Here is a 20380-nt window from a genome sequence, read left to right as displayed (position 1 = left end):
CTAAAATAAAATTTAGGGCAAATCACTTAAACTGATTCCAGTTTAAGAATATGTGGTTAATGGTACTGCTTTTGGATAGAAATTCAGGCCAGTTAGAACTTAGTGCATTTATATGAGCTCTGTGGTATCTGGGGAACTCTGAAATTATAGCAGTATGAGAAAATGAATATAATAAGAGAGTATATTGTTTTATCATAGAAAATAGCTAAAGGAAGAATTCTTGAAAATTTGATTGGGTCTAAGATATCGTAGCAAGGACTGAGTCTCTGCTGGGTCCAGGCATGCTCTGGCATGGGATACAAGTAAACGAAGTTTCTGTGTGCCATCAGTAACATTCACAGCCACAGAGTGCATGCGTAAACAAACTTATTAAGAAATGTGTTGAGCAAAAAGAAAAGATACAAAAACATACAAAAAGAAATGTGTTGAACAATATAAAAAATTATTCTAAAGAAGAAAAGGATTTGCATAGAAATACATTTCCAAGTGAAAGACAGAGTGTTATAAATTTGCTATCTCTTATCAGATTATTTAATTAGTTTGATGTCATTTTAATGAAAATGCCAATGAGTGGGTTTTTTGTCCAGTTTGGGGTTTAGAGAAATCTTGACAGAATGTTCAAGGGTTTTTCTGGAAGAATTAATAGGCAGAAACAAAGAAAATTTTGGAAAAAGTAGTGAGTATGATATACTTTGTGGATATTATGACTTTATGATTCTATAATGAAATCTGTGATTCTGGCATAAAAATAGATAATAAAATAGGTATAAGCCTCTCTATATGTAAATTTCTCAAATAAGTTGGGAGAAGGATTAATTGATGGAGTGGTGCTGGCGCAGTTGCTAAGCTATTCGGGAAGTAAACTCCCTGTCGTCACCAGCTCCTGTCAAAACCAAAATAAATAACCAGATGATCTAAAAAGTTAGGGGTAAAAAGAAGAGACAATTTAAAAACAAAAATACAATAAAAGAAAAATGACTGTAATTTTAGAATAGAGGAAGTTTTTGTAAGCTTAAGTACATTAGAATGCACTTTGACCAAAAACAAAAAAGCAAAATCGAAGGAGTTAAAAGTAGACCAAACTGGAGAAATAGCACATATGATAGATATAAGGGCTAAAGGACATTAATATATAAAGAGAATGTACAAATAAGAAAACTTGGGCAAATCACATAAATATGCAATTCAAAAGGCATAAATATTTGGTTCGTGATAAGTTGGGAAAATGTTCATTCTCAGTAATGTAGAAATGTAAGTTATAAATAGTTTTATAGAAATTTTAAAGGTTTCTCTTGGGATATTTTTATATGTTTACTGTTTTTTAACATTCATGTTAAATGCTCCCCGCATATTTATTCATTCTGAATTGATGATTTTTACCCCAACCTTTCTGCCCTCACTGCAGGGAAGCGTGGCCACCGCCGCCCTCCCGGAGAGCGGGTCTTCGCTTGCCTTGCGAGCCCTGGGGTGGGGCTCGCTGTGTGCCTGGTGCGGGGTTGGCGTGATCAGCTTTGCAGTCTGGAAAGCACTGGGAGTTCACAGTGTAAGTAACTATAGTCCCGTAATTGGTATCTGGAGTATATATTCTGCTTTCTGAGGTCTAAATCTTCCTGATCTTAAAATTTGCATAGTTTGTTCACTGTCTCAGGAAGGGATGACAGAATGTGGCTAAATTCTTACTAATAACTAGGCAATTTCTCACAACTAGTAAGCCATATCAATAATTTAAATATTTGAAGGTGGCAAAACTTCAAATATAATTAAATAATGACTAATTCATACCAGATGTTTATTTTATATGAATTGGTACTATTTTATATGAATTGTTCAGTAAAATTACTTAATTTGGAACAACTTTCTATGCTGTTCGACATCCATATATATAAATATCCTAAAATAGTTAAATCATTTTAAAATTATTTAAATTATTAATGTGTTTATATATTATTGGAAAAAATCCAAAGAGCCAGCGTGTGTGTAATTTATACCCCAAGCTAAAGAGCTCTACGTTCGAAATGACTGGCTTCTTTGTTATTAAATTCCTGGTAGGAAGTTCTTGGACCAGGCTCTTTGTGACAGGTAAATATTGATGGTGGTTTGGAATAAGTGGCAGCAGTGATGAAAAGAGGTTCTAGATATATTTCAAAGACAGCGTCAACAAGGATTTGTTACAGATTGGATATGAAAAATGAGAGAAAAAGCGAAGTCAAGGATGTCTCCAAGGCTTTTGGTTTGAGCAACTGGACAATGGATGGGGACCAGTGCGATAGGAACAGGCGTTAGTTAATGTCAGGAGGTCAGACATTGCGATGTCTCTTAGATAGCCAAGTGCAGAGTCAAGTAAACAGCTGTAGAAAGCTGGAATTCAGGGCAGAGGTGCAAGGTGAAGAGGTGAATTTGCGACTCATAGGTATATAGATAGTAGTTAAAGCCAGGAAACCAGATGAGCTCCCTCAGGCAGTGAATGTGGAGAGAATAGAGAAGAGGGAAGAGGTCTGAGGAGGGAGCTTCTGGGCACTCCCCAGGGTCAGAGTTCGGGGGTGGCGAGAGAGTAGCAAAGGAGATTTCCCTACGGAAGAAGTAGGGAGGACCAGGAGAATGGTGACTTGGATGCCACGTGAAAAAAGCACTTCACAGAGGTGTACACTGTGGAAAAGTCATGTGAGCTGAGAACTGATAGTTCACTGAGTTAGCGATGTGGTGGCCATTGAGAGGTAAAGCCTGAGTGGAGTGGATCTAAGAGAATGGAGGCAGGAGTTTGGAGGCAGCGTGTATGAGCAAGTCTTCAGGGAAAGAAAGAAATGGAGGTGGGGTCAAGAGAGTTCGCTTTTTTTTAAGTTGGGAGAATTAATAGCATATGTGCATGCTGATGGGAGTGCTTCAGTACAGGGGGGAAGGGAGAGGAGGATGGCTGGAGTAGTAAGCATTATTATTATTATTATTATTATTATTACTAGCATTATTGGATTGTTCACATTTGGCTTAATCATAACTAAACATAGGCATTATTGTACTTTTCACTGAAAATATACTAATAGACAAACAGATGTTGTTTTTCTCCTAGTCTGATTAACCTTGCTGACAAATTTTCATATGCCAACAAAATTAGGTTATTTAAATTAAATTTTATGCTTGAGAACTTGGGCTTCATGGGCTAGATTGTGCTATTTTAGTTTCTAGAATGTGAACTTCTTTGTCGTATGGGACTGAATAAAACAGGAGAGAAAAATTCTTTTCCGATTGGCCCTATCGAATATAAGGATACCTGGAATGCTTTATATTGCATCTTTATGTCTTTAACTAAATAGAAAGACTGCAAATACACTCTCCCTGCATGTGGATCATTAGGCATATAGGTTTGGTCTCTATGTCTGAAAAGTCTCACAGAAACATGAACCACTGAAGCTTTGTCAAGGGTACATCTTTTAAGAGCAGTAGTGTTTATTGATTTGTTCATTCAGAAGACATTCGTGGGCCTACACTGTGCTAAGACAGGGCTCCCCAGTAGACTTATAGAATGCTTAGGTTTTAAGGCTTTCTAAGCAAATTCTTATTCTATGACCCTGCCCCAGGCTTGTGGAGAGCAATATGATATTTTTCAGCTCTGCATTTAGAGAATGCCTGCATTGAGGGAGTTTTGATGATAACTGTGAGATTATCCTGAATCCAGTGAACTTTTATTAGTATTTACTGCCTCTTATTAGAAAATGTCATCTTTCAGTGACTAAGCAAAACAAAATGTTAACAGAAATGGCCGGGTCTGTGTGCTCAATAAACAATCGAGACGACCATTCCAGATAAATGCAGGTAAATCAGAATCAATTCCGGTGTCAAACAGTTGGTGGTGGCTGCCTTCAGTTGTACTGGATCTCCAGTATAAACCCAGTTCAAAAAAAAGGCTGCCATCTAATGGCTGACCGAGAACAGCTTACATTCCCTATTTTAATTCACAGCTACATCTGCTGGCCGGAGAGGGAACATGTTGAAATGCTTAAAGCAAAGCTCTTAGATTCTTAGAAATATTTTGGATTTATTTTTTGTTTATACATCATCATTGTGGAATTTCATTTCACATAGAATAATTATAATACATCAAACATAAATATAGATTTGTGTTTTACACAATGGTATGTCATTTAATCAGAGGTTTCAAAAAAGGAGAGATAGTGGAAGCTATCTTGTCAGCAGACTGAAGCAGATGAGTGCGCCCAGAATTTAAGGTGGGGCCCTGCCCGCCTCTGTGTGGGAATCAGTACATGTTCAGCATGGCATTGCCTCACCAGCTCACCCCCCGCTCAGCCTTGGGCCAGCAAGCATAGCCTGGTTGCTTAGTATGGGTCCATCAATTAGTTTGAATTACGGTATTTTATCATCTGATTTTGATTGTGGCAGCATGAATTTCATTATGGTAACTTAATTGTGAAAAGAACGAGCGTTCGCTGTATGTGGGAGACTGACAGCTCAGGCCAGGTGAGTACACACCATGGCACTCTGATTAGATCATTTCATACGGGCAGAAGACGTAAGTTTAGAGACGGGCTGGGACAAATGCTCTTCAGTCAGTACGTAGGATCTTCAGTGATACCAACTGATAATTCCCCAGTTCCCCGCCCTCCCTCAAAAAAAAAAATGCCACCTGCGGTTATTTACATTGCTCAAGAGCAATGACTTGTTAACTTTTTTACCTTTTTTTATTTATAGTAGGTATCGATACTTGAAAGGATTTCTGAAGAAGTTGAGCATAGTTTTGGTTAGACTACCTTATCTTTTTTTCTCTCCTTAGAAGGAGAAACATTAGGTATATAAATAATCCTGATTTCATATGTTGGAAACTTTATAGCTTTTTATGCCTATGGACCCAGGTTCTACATTTTTTTGAGATGAGGCTATAGTCTCGAAGTCCTTGTTAGAATTGCCCATTGCTGACGTTAACCATGGCTTGTATATTCGTGATCCTTGGCAAAGTTAGAATTTACAGATGATTTAGAGTTGTTACCCTCAGTAGTAATAAAACCACAAATGAAAACATTCTTAGTTATTATGAAATACTTCAAACTGTCCAGAGATTTAAATTTAAAAATTAACTTAGAAATGGAGTTTTTTGTTTTTGTTTGTTTTTATGTTTTTATGTTTACCTTTTTACCATTGGATAAGAACTATTGTCTTTATTTACATATACTGGTATTGATTTTTAAAGAAAAATGTATTTTGGACCTATTTTTTTTAAACAGATGGCTTTTTTCTTGTAAAAATATGTATCTCACTGAGTTGTAATCACCTATTACAGTAAAAGCATGCTGTCAGACTTTCTGTCGGTTTGTCACATAATCACATGTGAATTTGTTGTATTGTGCTGCCTTGGAACCTTTCTTCACTGAACAGTCAGAGGAACATCTGCACAGTAGAATGTATAAATCTCCATCACTTTTAATGGCTACATAGAACTCTATTGTGTGTTACAGTTGACTTAATCATTCTCCTGCCAACAGTACTTAGATTGTAATTTTTCACCATTAAACACCATTGCGAACCTTTATAGGCATACATCTTTTTATACTTTTCTTGGTCAAGAAATTTTTCCTAAACACAGAAGATGTTATTGTTGAATCAAAGTGCTTGTTAAAAATGTTTTTGATATTGTTGTTAAGGGCTGTCCGGGACAGTTGATACAATAGAAGATGTCAACCGTGTCTTGGCACCCTTGCCATTAGTGGCTTCTATTACTCTGAAATTTTTGCCAGTCTGATAGATGGAAATAATCTCTTCCTTTGCTGCATCTCTCTGAAGGCCCTGCTGCTGTAAAGGCTTTAATGGAAATAATCTGTGATTGGAGGCTTGCATATTGTCCAGGCCTCTTTTTCTTAAAAAAAAAAAAGTAAAACGTAAATAAAACCTATTTTAAATATTTCTCTAAAAATTGTCATTTGACTTTTCTATTCTAAGAAAGATCTTGTAAGAGATGTAATATTATACCTTTCCTCTAGGACAATATTGGATACATGCTAATAAAGTTTATTTTCTCCAGCTTTTTTTGTAGCTGCTTAGGCATTCTTTTTATGTTAGTATTTAGGCTCACTTCTTCATTACCTTATGACCAACTTGAGGGCTTTTGCTACTTGTAGGCAAATCTCTTTTCTTTGACTTTGCTAATTTCAGTTTTTACCAACATTCCTATGTATCTCATATGACTCTCACGTATTCCTACATTGTGTTAGTCGTTTCAAATGAAGCAGCATTGTAGAGTGAATGCTAGTAGAACCCCATATGTAAAATGAAACTATGGAGAAGCTTAAAAGTTTTTAACTTCTAAGATATCTAAAAAGGACATAGACTTCCTGTTATATACTTTTCATTGATTTAGGTCAAAGATTGAAAACAAATCTTGTCTCCTGGCAGATTGTTTCATGGTGGCCACTTCTGAGTGATCTGCAGGGGGTTCTGAAATGCGGCCAAGACGTTCCCCTCCGCGTCCTTGCCTAATCTAATCCCAGTGCTCCCAGGGATCGTGACCAGCTTCTGCCCCAGGAAGCAAGCTTTGATTTCTCATTCTGATCGCATATGTCAGCAGACCCAGCCCCGCTTCCTCTTCCCGATAGTACTTACGGGAAGGCCCAGAACAGTCATCACGGTCTCGCAGAGATGGTCCATCTGTCAAGCTCTGAGCCTTCAAACAGCCAAAGCATTGAGGAATATTTTCCTGGAATCATTTTTAAATTAACTGGAAGTGGCACTGTGCATCAGTTAGATTCAGGTCCGAGGTGACAAGAACATCTCTGTAACCCTTACTTCCCATTCCATTGCAGCTCTAATGGGCTTGGCAGCCCGGTGGTGAGAGGCACATGTGGAGGAGCAATTTGATGACAGAGGGACAGCATCAGTTTAAAAGGAGAGATAATGACCAGTGCACTTTTTCCCTAAGCCAAGGGGCAGGGAATCAGCTGTTTTGGCATGTTGCCAAGATAGCTCTTTTAAAAACCCGTCAGTTTTCTTTTATAAATAAAATAAGGCCCCAGGCAATTTATAAAGGAAGAATGTGCAACAATTACTAGAAAGATAAGCTCTTCAATAAAAGCCTCCTTATTCCGAGGCCTGACACAAATCAGGCTTAATCACCCCCGGAATGTTCCCAGCCTTATTGCACTGAAGGAAAGATATCCTTGATTTCACTTGGCTTCTCATGTTCTCTGTCCTTATTTCTTACGCTGAGCACAGAAAATTGGAGTCACATGAGCAGATCTCTCTAGAAAGCATTGTGGCGTGAAGACCTGATAGCATGTCTTTCCCCTAAGCTCTGTTGTAAAAGCTTTGTCTTACCTAGTATGGGTTAGTCACTTATGAATATCTCCAACTATGAAAATATGTGTGTTGATATATTTACATATTATTCATTTACCCATATATCAGAAAATGGAAGCGTTCTCTCAAATTGAATTTTACTGACTGAAATATTTCTAACAAGTATAGGAAGAAAATTTTTTTAATGTACTACGTATATTTCCACAATGTGAACTGTGCTGAACACAATTTCTTGTTTTCTTGATGACTCAGACATATCAGTTATTGTTTGCTTCTTGTGCTAACAGATTCGGGGCTTTTATAGTTCTTTATTCTTTTAGTAATCGTTGTTGATCCTTGTTTGGCTCTTAGTTTTCACTTCCCACTATCCCATTTCTTTCTGAAATGCTGCTGCTTCACTTTGCACAGTTACACTGAGATTCCTGCCTTTGCCTTCGTATTTTCTCTTTCACAGGTTTCGTCCTCTCTGGTGGCTTCATCCACTTGGAGACAACTGCCAGGTCTGAGTCTCCAGCCCAGATTCCTGAGCTCCTGGCTCATAGGCCTACTTGACTGAACACTGATGCTTAGATGTCCTGCAAGCATCGTGTGTGTTCCCTCTGAACTGTCTACTCACACCCGACTCCCTACCTGTGCCCCACTCCCTACCCGTACCCCACTCCCAGCCTACTCGTGGGTCACTCCTCAGTGAATGGTGGCATCATCCACAAAGCTGCCTATAGAGAAAAGCTGGATTCGACTCTTGACCACACTCTTTCTCACCCCTGTGTCTGGTGGTCATCAGTCTGCCGCTCCCTCACCCCCCACCCCACCCCCACTGTGGTTAGGAGCACCTTCCTGCCCCGTGATTAGCACAACTGCTCTCTCCCCTCCTTGGCTCTGCCTGGCCTCTCCACGGTCCTCCACACGAGTGCACTGGGCTTTGCCTTCCCCAAACCTCCACCTGCATCTGTACCACGTGCTGCCTTTCTTCATGCCCCTACGGGTAAAATGTTCATGCTGCTACCAGAGCGCCCCCATCCCCCCACCCCACCACCATCTGAGCATTCCGTCTCACCCCTGGGACCTCCCCAGGACCTCACTCCTGTAATTATCCTCGGCCTTTGCTGATTGTCAGTTTTTCCCTCTGCTGCAGCGTGTGGAGACATGCTCTAGTTTCTGCCTCCACTGAAAACTCTTTCTTGATATTTCTCCGTCTCCTCCAGCTACCAGCCCATTCGTCTCCTTCCTTTCATAGGACAGATTTCCCTTTTCCCTCCGCAGTCCAGCATCTTTCCCAGCATCCCCTGAAACTGCTGGCGTCAGAGCCACAGTGCCCTGCTTGTGGCCAGATCCAGGTCTTGTCTTTATCCTCTGCCTCTTGACCTCTCAGCAACATCTGACACAGCTGAGCATTTTCTCCTCAATGAAACACTGTCCTTTTGCTTCTCAGACACCTTCTACCTCACTGGCCATTTTTGCGGGTCTCCCTTGCTGGCTCCTCCCCTGGCAGGCCTCGAAACGTCAGTGTCAGTGGCTTCCTACGTAGATTTTTCTGTTCCCCATCCCTTGGTACTCTCATCTCGCCCCTGGCATTTAAAACAATCTGTGCAATCTGATGGTGCCCAGAAATGTAGCTCCAGCCTGACCTTCAGATCTGCCTCACGACTGTATGTCGCACGTCTGTACTTGTCTCCCAGGCACGTCAGTGACCCGCGTACTAACTGGGACTCTTGGTTCCTCACCTCCTCCTCACTTGCTCCTCCCTTAGTCTTTCCCATTTCAGTCAGTGCCACTCCCCTCCCTTCAGTTGTTCAACTGGAAAATTCAGCAGAGAATCATCTTAGAGCCTCATTTCCCTTCGCTCCCTTCATCTGGTCCATGAGCCAGTCCTGCTTATTGGCTCTGCTGCGTCTCGTGCCTTCGTTCATCTGTCGCCTAGTGTACTGAAATAGTTTCCTGTCTGGGAAACTGGCCTCTCCTGAACTTCCTCTAGATTTTTTCTCCACATAGCAGCCAGAGGTATTTTTTAAATATAGGTCAGATCATGTCACCCCTTTAATTAGAACCCTTCAGTGGCTCCTGCTGAGGTCTCACAGAACGTGGCCCCAGCTCCCTCGATGACCTCATCTTGAACCACCCTTCACCCCTCCCACTACGCACCCTCACTCCCACTGCTACCACTCCTCTACCCCCAGCCCCCCGCCGCCCCCAGGCCTTTCTGTTCCTTCCTCACACCAGATTCGTTCCTGCTCAGGGCCTTTTTTCTAGCTTTGCCCAGGAAGCTCCATCCCGGGCACAGCTGGCTCTGCGTTGCTATCCAGGGTTCCAGCCCAAGTTTATTTCACCTCAGAGAAGCTTCTACAGACCATCTGGTCTAATGTGGCCTCTTCACTCCCACCCCTCAGTTTTTCTCTGACACTGTCCTATTTTCTTCACAGCAGTTATTGCAAAATGAGATTATATTGACCATTTTCTTGGTTTATCTATCTTTGCAAAAAGAATGAAAATTCTAAGAGTAGAGACCTCATTTATCTTGTCCACTGTTGTATCCTCAGCGTCTGTATCAGAGCGGGTATTGGGTAAGCATCTGTTGAATGAAGGGTGATCACACAGCTTCTGTCCTTTCAGCGGCTGCCTATTCCATTGAGAATAAAGTCCAAGTCCCTTGAATGGTTTATGAGTACCTCTGTGACCTGGCCTTGGTTATTCACTGACTCAACCAGAGGCGATCTTGCCACTCCTTTCTCCCTGGGCTAAAGATATATGGCAATGTCTGGAGACATTTTTGGTTGTCATAACCATGGGGGTGCTACTGGCATCTAATGGATAGAGGCCAGGGACATCACTAAACATCCTACAATGCACAGGACAGGTCCCCAAAGAATGATCTGGTCTGGCATGTCAGTACTTCGATTGAGAGCCTAGCTGTGTCTCTCATAAGCCTTTATCACACTTGGAGTCCCAGGCATGCTGACAGGCCATGTTCTTCCTAGCCTCTGAGCCGTTTTATTTTTGTTTGTTTTTTTTAATGCCTACAGCACCTGGTCTTCCTAGGTGGTCTCCCATCCAAGTACTAACCAGGCCCGACCCTGCTCAGCTTCCAGGATCAGACGAGATCAGGCACGTTCAGGGTGGCATGGCTGTAGACTCTAGCCTCTGAGCCTTGGACTTGCCGATCCTCCACCCAGCGCACCCCTCCCCCCTCCCCGCTGCTGATTCTGTTCTTTGTGTAGCTGGAGTTTTGAGGCAAGTTAATTTTTAACCTTTACAACATGGAGTTAATCTGTTTTGGCAGTTTAGGGTTTATAAAGGTAACTTTAAGTTTCTACCTCAAAATGAAAGTAACTTCTATACACAAAGATTTTCTTCATGTCAGTTTTTTTTTTAGATGAATAAAGCTGTTGTTACTGGGACTACAGAATTCTATTACTTAATCCACTGGCAGCAAATTAAAGGGGTGGATTAATAAAACACCTATGCAGTTAGAGCCTGTAGCCATAAAGTTAAAAGTTCTCAATTTTTAGATAAGATTTGAGATGTTTACACACATACTAATGACTTGTTTTTTGTGTTTTATGCCAGAGTAAACTACTTTTTTCTCATTTTTATGATTAATACAAGCAGCTCTTTTATACTGCACCAAAAATTATGTGTAAGATGATGCCTTTAAGGGACAAAAATAAGATTTAATAGAGCTTGCCAATTCATGTTATAATGTTTGAATACCATAAATCGGAAGTTCACCCTAGTGTTGCTTTCTGAGTTGACAGTCTACCTTTATTCAAGGGACAAAGCTTTGTGGCCCTGCTTTTGTCCTTCTCCAGCATTCCCAGTATTGCTGACAAAGGAGTATACTTTCAGGTGCTGGAATTTGTAAAGAACCCCACACAAAGATTACATAGTTACATAGATTTTAGTATCTATGAGCAACAGAATCGCAGCCCACAAATTTGTTTGAAAACTCCAATTTGCATTTTATGACTTTCAAATCACAAAGAAGACTTTTAAAATAATTGTGTGATGTCTTGCCTGTATACTGGTGAGTTTAGAGCCTATTTTAGACCAGTTTATAATATTAAGTAACACCACTTTCATTGATTTTTTTTTTTTTTTTTTTTGCAAGTCGAGGGTTTTGTGCATAGTTTTTTTAAAGCTTTCCAGAGGATAAAACATTTAAACAACTTTAAAGGATAAAAATATTCTCTCTGCCATTGTATTTACTGTGTTTCTAGCACTGTTAATTTTTTTTTTTTTCCTTTTTTTTTGTATATTCTAACTGGGTAAAGGTAGGTGTTAGCTTTGAGAATAGTTAAGGAATCTTTCTCTTAGCCATAGCTTTATCTGAAATGTATGCATCAACCTCGCTAAGAAACCCGGACACCTGTATGTTTTGACTTACTCCTTTACTCAGTGCCTTTCCATCTCTCTCACCTTTCAGTCCTCTAGACTTACTTAACTCAGTTCTATAGTTATTTACTTTTTCTCCTCTGTCACAAACATTTACTGAATCCCTATTCATGGACCACGCTCTGTTCTAGAGGACAGGAATATGCTGGTAAGTAAAAGGTGATCCTTTTGGGAGTGACAAATTCTTAAGTAATTACATTTAATTACAAAATACTTTGGTGGTACAAGATTTTAAAAGTCAATTCTGCTCGGGGCATTGTAGAAGATTTAGAAGATGAACCACAGATGGGCCCGACGTATGGTTTAACTAACGATTTTTTGACATTATGATGGCTCAAAAGTGATACCCATTTAGTAGAAACTGTACTTTAAAATTTGAATTTTGATCTTTTCCTGGCCTAGTGATATGTGGTGCAGTACTCTCTTGTGATGATGGACAGTGACAGAGATGATGTTGCCTACCTGTAGGCTAATGTAAGTGAGCACATTTAAAGTAAGTTAGGCTAAGCTGTGAAGTTCGGTAAGTTAGGTGTATGAAATGCATTTTCGACTTACAGTATTTTCAACACACAATGGGTTTCTCAGCACGTAACCCCATCATAAGTTGAGGAGCATCTGTATTTAAACTGGACTCCTAGGCAGAAATAGGGCTAGGAAGCTGGAAGTGAGAGTCTAGTTGGAAGGAAAAGAATGACTTAGTTAACTCTTCTTGGTCCAGAGACACGCTGGTCATCTTCATTTCCTACTTCATTCCTCCTAAGCGGGTAACCAAAAGTACTGTGGCATAATCCCGCCATCAGCTATAATATTGTACTGCATTTTGAACAGAAAATTTGAGTTAGGTTTTCCATTCAAAAGAAATAATGAGCCACCTAAGCTAGAAGGTCATTAGGGTGGGGAGCTGTGTAATTATGTTTGGCTTCCCACATCTTTGAGCAGACCTAAATCTCCCGTGGAGGTCGTGTATATCTCTTCATCTTTCTTGGTTCTTATCTCTAGACTTAGTATCTAAGAAAAAAAAAACTGCTTTGTTTGAGGTATGTTTATTTTGGAGAGTGTATTTTTTTTTTCTTCTCAAAATTGATTTAGTTGTGGTTAAGGGGAAAAACTGAAGAAGCAGCTCTCATAGAGATTGTATTTCTGAAGAGGTTCAAACTTTAGAAAGAAAATTACTGTAGAAAGAAGCCATCTAGCTAAGAGTCTTTATGTCCTTGAATTTCATCCTCAAGAACACTTATCTTGGAAAATGACTTGACTGGTCAAAGGAATCATAGGAAGAAGGTGGGAACAGGCATCAGGTTAAAACATTTCAAGTTATGACTAGAATAAAAGAAACGATAGCTATCAAAAATCGGTCTTTTAAAAGGATCCCTCTAAAATGTTGGCCACCATTAAGATGATCATTTTTAAAATTCCCGTTTTTAATTTCACAAATGGTTACCATGGTGTGGCGAGAACTCTTATATCCGGTGCTCTTACCATTACTAGTGTCACAGAGCTTGTGTGGTCCCTGCGTTAAGTGCCAGTGAGTCACACTTAAATAGGATTGCAGGAACTCTGCTAATTGCCACACTTTCCTGACCCCTCACTAAATTCTTTACTTAGTCTTTCTCTCTTCCTGGACAGCGTTTCAGTGGCAGGAAGAATGAGAATGGCTTTTCAAGTCCTGAGTATACAATATCTTGTCAAGATCCCGTGTTCTAAAACAAATCTTTTTTTGCTGACCATGAGAGCTCACCATGTGTACCAAGAGCCCCATTAGGAGAGAGAACATTGCTCTCTTAGGAGACGAGAACTTTGAGCAATCCTTTCATGGCCAGAATTCAGTTTATAAGTGGGGAGAAAGAAGCTGACAGCTTCTCCACGTAAGCTTTTGGTATTAGACTGGCTCACAGTCGGCCCCTTACCCTGTTGTCAAGCTCCTGTAACTTCCCTATAGTTGTGGGTTATGGTTTTGACTGGCACAAGGGCAATGGAATCCACGTAGAAGGTTCTCAAACTGGATAGATACAACGTAGAACAGGATCCCCGTGGTGCAGGCGGCCATCGGGAGACCGTGTACAGGCTCCTTAACTCTTCCTGACAGGGTTATAGTTCAGAAAATTTAACCTTTTTTTCATCTATACTTAATGAAAGCAGTTTTACCTGGCACACACACTAAAAATACAAAAGCAGTAATCCCAGGGATCTGGGTTGGCCCATGATACACATTAAATATTGAAGATAATTCATGTTTATAAAACTTTAACTCCAGAATTCATTTGCTGAAGATGTCCTTTTACTGCCTCCCTGAGAGCAGAGCAGTGCGGAAGCCCTTGAGAGATAGGCCCGCCTTGCACAGCCACAGTAACTGGCTGATGGGGCGTCCAACGCCCCGAAGCCTTGCGCAGCCGTAGTAACTGGCTGATGGGGCGTCCAATGCCCCGCAGCCTTGCGCAGCCGCAGTAGCTGGCTGATGGGGCGTCCAACGCCCCGCAGCCTTGCGCAGCCGCAGTAGCAGGCTGAGGACGTGGCCAACGGTCCCTGGCTCCCTTCCTTCACACTTTGAAGCCTACCTGCCACTCTCCTCCATTCGTATCACCTCTTGAGTGGCCATGAGCTGGGCTATGGGAGTCCTGCGGGCCAGCGGGAGAGTGGGCACTGCTAGAGCGAATTTCCTGTGTCTGCGGATGGCACCATTTCCCCGCCAGACAGCCTACATCCCACTCAGGGGCGCTTGGCCCGTTATTCCCGTGTCCGAGATGGCAACTGTCAAGGGTGAGCTTATGAGTAATCTAACTTCAGAGGAGGGTGTTCATCGCAATAAGATCTCCATTATAGGAACTGGATCGGTTGGCATGGCCTGTGCTATCAGCATCCTGCTTAAAGGCTTGAGTGATGAACTTGCCTTGGTGGACGCTTCTGAAGACAAGGTGAAGGGCGAGACAATGGATCTTCAACATGGCAGTCCTTTCATGAAAATGCCAAATATTGTTTGCAGTAAAGATTATCTTGTCACTGCAAACTCCAACGTCGTGGTTATCACAGCAGGTGCACGGCAGGAAAAAGGAGAAACTCGCCTTAATTTAGTGCAGCGAAATGTGGCCATCTTTAAATCAATTATTTCTAATATTATTCAGTACAGCCCTCACTGCAAGCTGATTGTTGTTTCCAATCCAGTGGATATCTTAACTTACGTAGCCTGGAAGTTGAGTGAATTTCCCCAAAACCGTGTTATTGGAAGTGGTTGTAATCTGGACACTGCCCGTTTTCGTTTCTTGATTGGGCAGAAGCTTGGTATCCACTCTGAAAGCTGCCATGGGTGGATCCTTGGAGAGCATGGAGACTCAAGTGTTCCTGTGTGGAGTGGAGTGAATATCGCCGGCGTCCCTCTGAAGGATCTGAACTCGGACATAGGAACTGATAAAGATCCCGAGCAGTGGAACAGTGTCCACAAAGATGTGATTGCCAGTGCGTATGACATAATTAAGATGAAAGGTTATACTTCTTGGGCCATTGGCCTATCTGTAGCTGATTTATCAGAAAGCATTTTGAAGAATCTCAAGAGAGTGCATCCAGTTTCCACCATAGTTAAGGGTCTCTATGGAATAAATGAAGAAGTATCCCTCAGTGTTCCTTGTGTCCTGGGAGAGAATGGTATTACCGACCTTATAAAGGTGAAGCTGACTCCCGAAGAAGAGGCTCGTCTGAAGAAGAGTGCAGAAACGCTTTGGAAGCTTCAGAAGGACTTAAAGTTTTAAAGTTGTTAAATCTGCCATTCTGAAGTTATAGGGTTGTATATGTCAAATTTTGAATAACCTTAAATTCTTAAAAGTTGGAAACAGTAGTGTGACTGCCCCATTTATTTAGCCCCCCAACTCTTATTTAGCATTCAGATTTTTTTAAAAAAAAAAAAAAACAGTTCTTAAGCTACTTCATCAAAGAAGGTTCTTTTTGTACCACTGAGGTACCAGTACTTGCTTTGAATCTATAGGTAGTTGCCGTTAGGTCTTAAATGTAAGATGTAGGTGTTTGTCATGTTATAGAAATTCTGATTCTCTTTATTAAATACATGTTAATTCTTCCATTCTGGCTGGGTTATTTACTACATTTATTTGTATATTTAAAACGTTACAACTTTCTACAATATAAAAGTGTACACACAGAAGTACTTTCTGTAATGGAGCCATTAGCTGCCTTTATTCTGTGACAGCCTATCAAGCAGGGCCTTTAAAAAGTCATCATGAAATGGTAGCTGCCAAGTATGTCTTGTGTGTGTGCGCGTGTGTGTGTGTATGTGTGTAGTGTGCACTCTTACGCCAGTGAAGCAGGATCATTAGGTTAAAATATGGAAATAACAGTGATCAGATTGGTAGTTGTTATGAAGTATTTAATGCAGTAAAATATAAAGCTTTTAGGAAGAGTCCTGACAGTCAGACGTGGCACAGTTGCTGTCATTTATTTGGTAGAGAAAAACATCCCCCAAATTTTTCAGTTCTGAAAAATAAAGCCTGACTGAAATCATTTTAGAAATGCCTCTGAGAACCTGACCTGTTAGCACTTTAAATCAGGAAGCATGTTATGAATTGTTCTTATTGGGCTGAGCCTTAGTAGCAGAGTGGGCCCTGGCCCCACCCTGTAGCCCAGTTTAACCTTACATTAACAGAAAGCTTTTGCTTTTGAATTGTGCCCTGTTGTTAGTCACTGTTGTAAAAAGTTTTAATGAGTATTTCAAGGATTGTATTTCTCAAAAAGTTATACATTTCAATTTTATTCCTAAATCAATTGACTTTACTACAGATTCTAGACTTTATGCCTGTGATACAGTGAGGGTTTTAGAGAAAGTGAAGATGCATGATAGTACTAATAACTTGGAAAATAAGAAGGTGATTTTTTAATGTATGTTAACTTTCCTAATGCAATTGAATATTAAATAAATAATATGGTATGTTCAAACATATCTCAGGATCCAGGTGGATAGCACAGGCCTAATCAAAAGTAAAAGGTCTCAGCATCTGCCCTCTCGACTAAGCCAGTTCTGCTTTGTTGAATCTAATCAAGTAGACATAAGACAGCAATCTGCCCCCCAAACCATGCTGATCAGAGTTCTCATACTACTTCATTGAGAACAGCTAGAAATATTCTGACTCCCCAGGAAGCAGTGTTATGTGATGGGACTAACTGATGTACTGAGCACCCCGGAAGTGGGAAGGGTGACGGTTCCAGGTACTTATGAGAGCTTTTTAAGCTCAACTGCACAGAGTTCCTCTTCTCCTTTTTCCAGCTCTGGAGTTTATAATTCAATCATGTTTCAGCCAAATGTGATGTCCCACTGAAGAGCACCAGAGCATACCTTATGTCTATTTTGTAATTCTCTTCACCATTAATGTCAGTCAGGATAGTTTGGGTTATGCTACAGAAAAAAACAGTCTCCAAATGTGTGGCTTAAATAAAATAACAAATCTTCCTTTCTGTCTTATGGAAAATCCTCTGTGGGTTTACACAGCTCTCCAGGGCAGCTGCCCTCCACAGGCTGGCTTCGTCCCTCAGGTTGCCTTGATCTCGAGGTCCCACCCTGGCAACTCAGCTTTTCATGATCGCTGTGGAAAGGGAAGGGAGGCCCGGAGAATCAACACCTGCAGTTAAATGCTTCACCCTAGAAGCGACACACATTTCGTTAGCCGGAACTGGTCACATGGTTACCTAACTTCGAGAGGGTGGAAAAACATAACGTGCCCTGTATCCACAGGTGGGTGAGTACTGGCTCTTAGTAAGCATGCCATGCCATTCTAAATAAAATGGTCACCATTGCAAGAGGAGTATATTATATGTTTTTCAAAGTCATTTTTAGTGAAAGTTGATAGTAAAGGTCACAGAGGTACCGTGTCTTTCCAGGGCACAGAACCAGAGTGATGGTTGGGAAAGAGCCATGGACATCAGTCAGGCAGTCGTACTTATTATAAACCATGTCACACGGATGGGTTAACCTCTCTCACTTCTGGCTTCTCATTTGTGAAGTGGTGGTCCTCATTTCTGCCACGTACAGTCGTGAAGACTATTATTTAGTCTAATGCTTGGTGCAGTGCCTGGCACGTAGGTCCTCCCATATGGCAGACATTATTGCTTCTGTTCAGGTAACATTTATAGTCTTGTTTTATTTTATGAAGAAGCTGAATTTTCAGGTTCCTCAAAATTACCATTGGCACTGTAATTATTGACATGTCCAAAGGCTTTCTCAGTTGATCCCAGTTGATCAGTTGATCCTATAAAGCAGCGGTCCCCAACTCTTGTGGCACCAGGGACTGGTGCTCCTGTGAGAATGTGATGTCTGACGATTTGAGGCAGAGCTGAGGCAGTGATGCTAGCGCTGGGGAGTGGCTGTGAATACAGATGAAGAAGCTTCACTGGCTTGCCCACCACTCTCCTCCTGTTGTGTGGCCTGGTTCCTAACAGGCCACAGACTGGTACCGGTCCGCTGCCTGGGGGTTGGGGACCCTTCGGTAAACCTTTCCTCACTCTAACCCCAGCACAGAGGTCAGCAGCGGGCCTGCTCCCATGAGTAAGGAAATCGATAAAGTAAGGAAATAGTCAATTGCAAAGGTACTTCAAAACTTGGAGCTTTTAATTCCAATGACTGCCTATTTATTAGAATCAGTGATGTAAAGATTTTATGAAATTAATTAGGACATATCCTGAAGCTTTTAAGTAATTTTCCAGCACACCATGTACTAGACCAAAAGTTTTCACATTGTTTTTCCCGCTAACATGTGCATGGTAGGTAGGTGGCACAGCCTGTATTTCACTCCTGGCATACTGACCACACGGCCCTTCAAGAAGCTGTTGAAATGTTAATGAGAGTGACATTATTAGAGATAGAATCTTGAATCTGTTCTAATATCCAAAGCATCAATTGTATCCAGTCTTCAGAATGTCCAAATTAGTGACAAAATACTTGCAATATATTTCTCAGTTGTCAGGACACTCCATTTGAGAACGGCCTCAGACAGTGGTACTTTCTAATATTACAGTCCAGAGCTTTTGGACACAAACATTGGGACTTAAAGATGCAGCCCCTGTGGAGCAGCGCACAGCGGCCCTGCTCACAAGACTAGCCCTGTGGTCCACAGCCACGGAGATGTTCTTCCTGGTCAGGGGAAAGAGGGAAGGCAAGATCACAGGGAAGAGATCCCAGAGTTTGGAAGATGCTTCAGAGTAAACCCCAGAGGTTGGGTGGGACTCTAGTTCCCAGCGTGCACATCTTCACCAAACTTTGGGGGTATAGAGTAGGGGGATGGTTTTATGTCAGTAGCAGTGATTGTAATCATAGAATTCGGTACGTTTATAACCAAATTTGCTTAAGTACCCTCAATCCCTAAGGCTTTCTTCAAGTGTGCTCGTAAGCAGGGGCATGCTGTGAGAAGAGCGATAAGACCAACGCCTTCTCTGAACCAGGTCAGAAATTGATATCGGTGAAAAAATTGAAGGTTTTCACTTACTGTGCATATAACATAAATAACATAAGCTTTAAACCCTTCTGTGGGGTCCCATTGTTTAAAGCAACTTGAGGCCCTGTTTATAAGGCAAATGTAGACCCTGATTTCTGTTTCCACCACTGTGGAATTAAAGAGGGCTAACTGGCGTTCTTTGTCCCGCTCGCCCCCCCTTCCTTTACCTCGCTCTAAAGCCTACCTATTCCTACTTGTCTGTCTTTGAGATACGATTCCTTCTAGTGATTCAGTTACTCACGTAGGACCTAGGAACGTGTGAATAATACAATACTGGGAAAATGAGAGGAAAGAGAAAAAGGGCCAGGAGGAGAAAATGGGACCAGAACCATGCTGGAGTAGAGCAGCCACGCTTTGTTCTCCTACCCGGGCCTCATCTGGGTTTCCCAAGCTCACCCTTCTCAGCAACTGACCCTGTTCCATGTCACCGAGAAAGGAGGAGGAGCGGTAGACGGTTCTGACCATGTTCTGGCTGAGCGACACTCCATTTGAAACCTCTGTCATTAGGCCTAGTTGTAACAGATGTTCAACCAGAAAAGTGGAGGGTAAGGACCAGGCAGCACGTTGCAAATCCCCCCAGAGAGACGGCCGCCTTTCAGCTGAGATAGTCTTGTGCAGGGCCCCCCAGTGGGGCACTGTTGGTATTTAGACAAAGCAGTTCTTTTTGTGGGCCATCCTGGACATTTAACATCCACGCCCTCCCCTCCACCACCATACAAAAGTAGTAGTCCCCTGTGATTGTGACAACCAAAACACCCAGCATTTCCAGTCCCTCCGCAGGAATGCAGTACTGACTCTAGGTAGAGAAGAGTTCATCGCAGCACAAACTAGGGAGCTGCCCGGAAGAAGGGGCTGGCCAGCCCATGTGCACATGGCATGCGGGACCCACAGCGAGGTGGCTGGCATGGACCTCTTACAGACGACACGAGGCGGGTAGCCTTAGGTATCTCCTAGTGTCAGGATATTTAAGCCAAAATGATATGTAACTGAAATAATGCTTTAAATAAACAGACCATTATACGTATATCCATATGAGCTGTGTTCTTGAAACATAGCACGTACATTTTGATGATGCTGTAATGACAATGTAGACTGAACACTTGCCGCGTGTTAGGTGCTGTGCTTCATGTGCATTAACTCACTCCTCGCAAGTCCATTCTACACACGTGGAGACTGCTGCTTTGAGAAAATAAGCAGCTTTCCCACGTGTC

General features: G+C 41.6%; 2 protein-coding genes and 1 pseudogene across 3 annotated transcripts in view; 2 read left to right on the top strand and 1 right to left on the bottom strand.

The window, feature by feature from the left end:
- Positions 1 to 20380, top strand: part of TMEM242 (transmembrane protein 242) — a 30249-nt gene that overhangs the window by 5697 nt on the left and 4172 nt on the right. For both annotated transcript variants that reach the window (XR_002781000.1, XM_011362722.2), the window contains exon 3: positions 1406 to 1543. Coding sequence is in view for 1 of the 2 variants with exons in the window: in XM_011362722.2 (XP_011361024.1) it covers positions 1406 to 1543 (138 nt within the window). In the remaining variant the exon portion in view is untranslated. The remainder of the gene's footprint in view (positions 1 to 1405; positions 1544 to 20380) is intronic.
- Positions 10308 to 10426, bottom strand: LOC111741462 (annotated as a pseudogene).
- LOC105293843 (L-lactate dehydrogenase A-like 6B) lies at positions 10356 to 15751 on the top strand. Its single transcript, XM_023532159.1, has one exon. The coding sequence runs from the start codon at positions 14280 to 14282 to the stop codon at positions 15423 to 15425; it is 1146 nt and encodes a 381-aa protein (XP_023387927.1). The 5' UTR covers positions 10356 to 14279; the 3' UTR covers positions 15426 to 15751.

Source organism: Pteropus vampyrus, unplaced genomic scaffold, assembly GCF_000151845.1.
Source record: "Pteropus vampyrus isolate Shadow unplaced genomic scaffold, Pvam_2.0 Scaffold78, whole genome shotgun sequence".
NCBI classification, from domain to species: domain Eukaryota; kingdom Metazoa; phylum Chordata; class Mammalia; order Chiroptera; family Pteropodidae; genus Pteropus; species Pteropus vampyrus.
The sequence above is the reverse complement of the archived record's forward strand: the minus strand, read 5'-3'. Positions and strand labels throughout refer to the sequence as shown.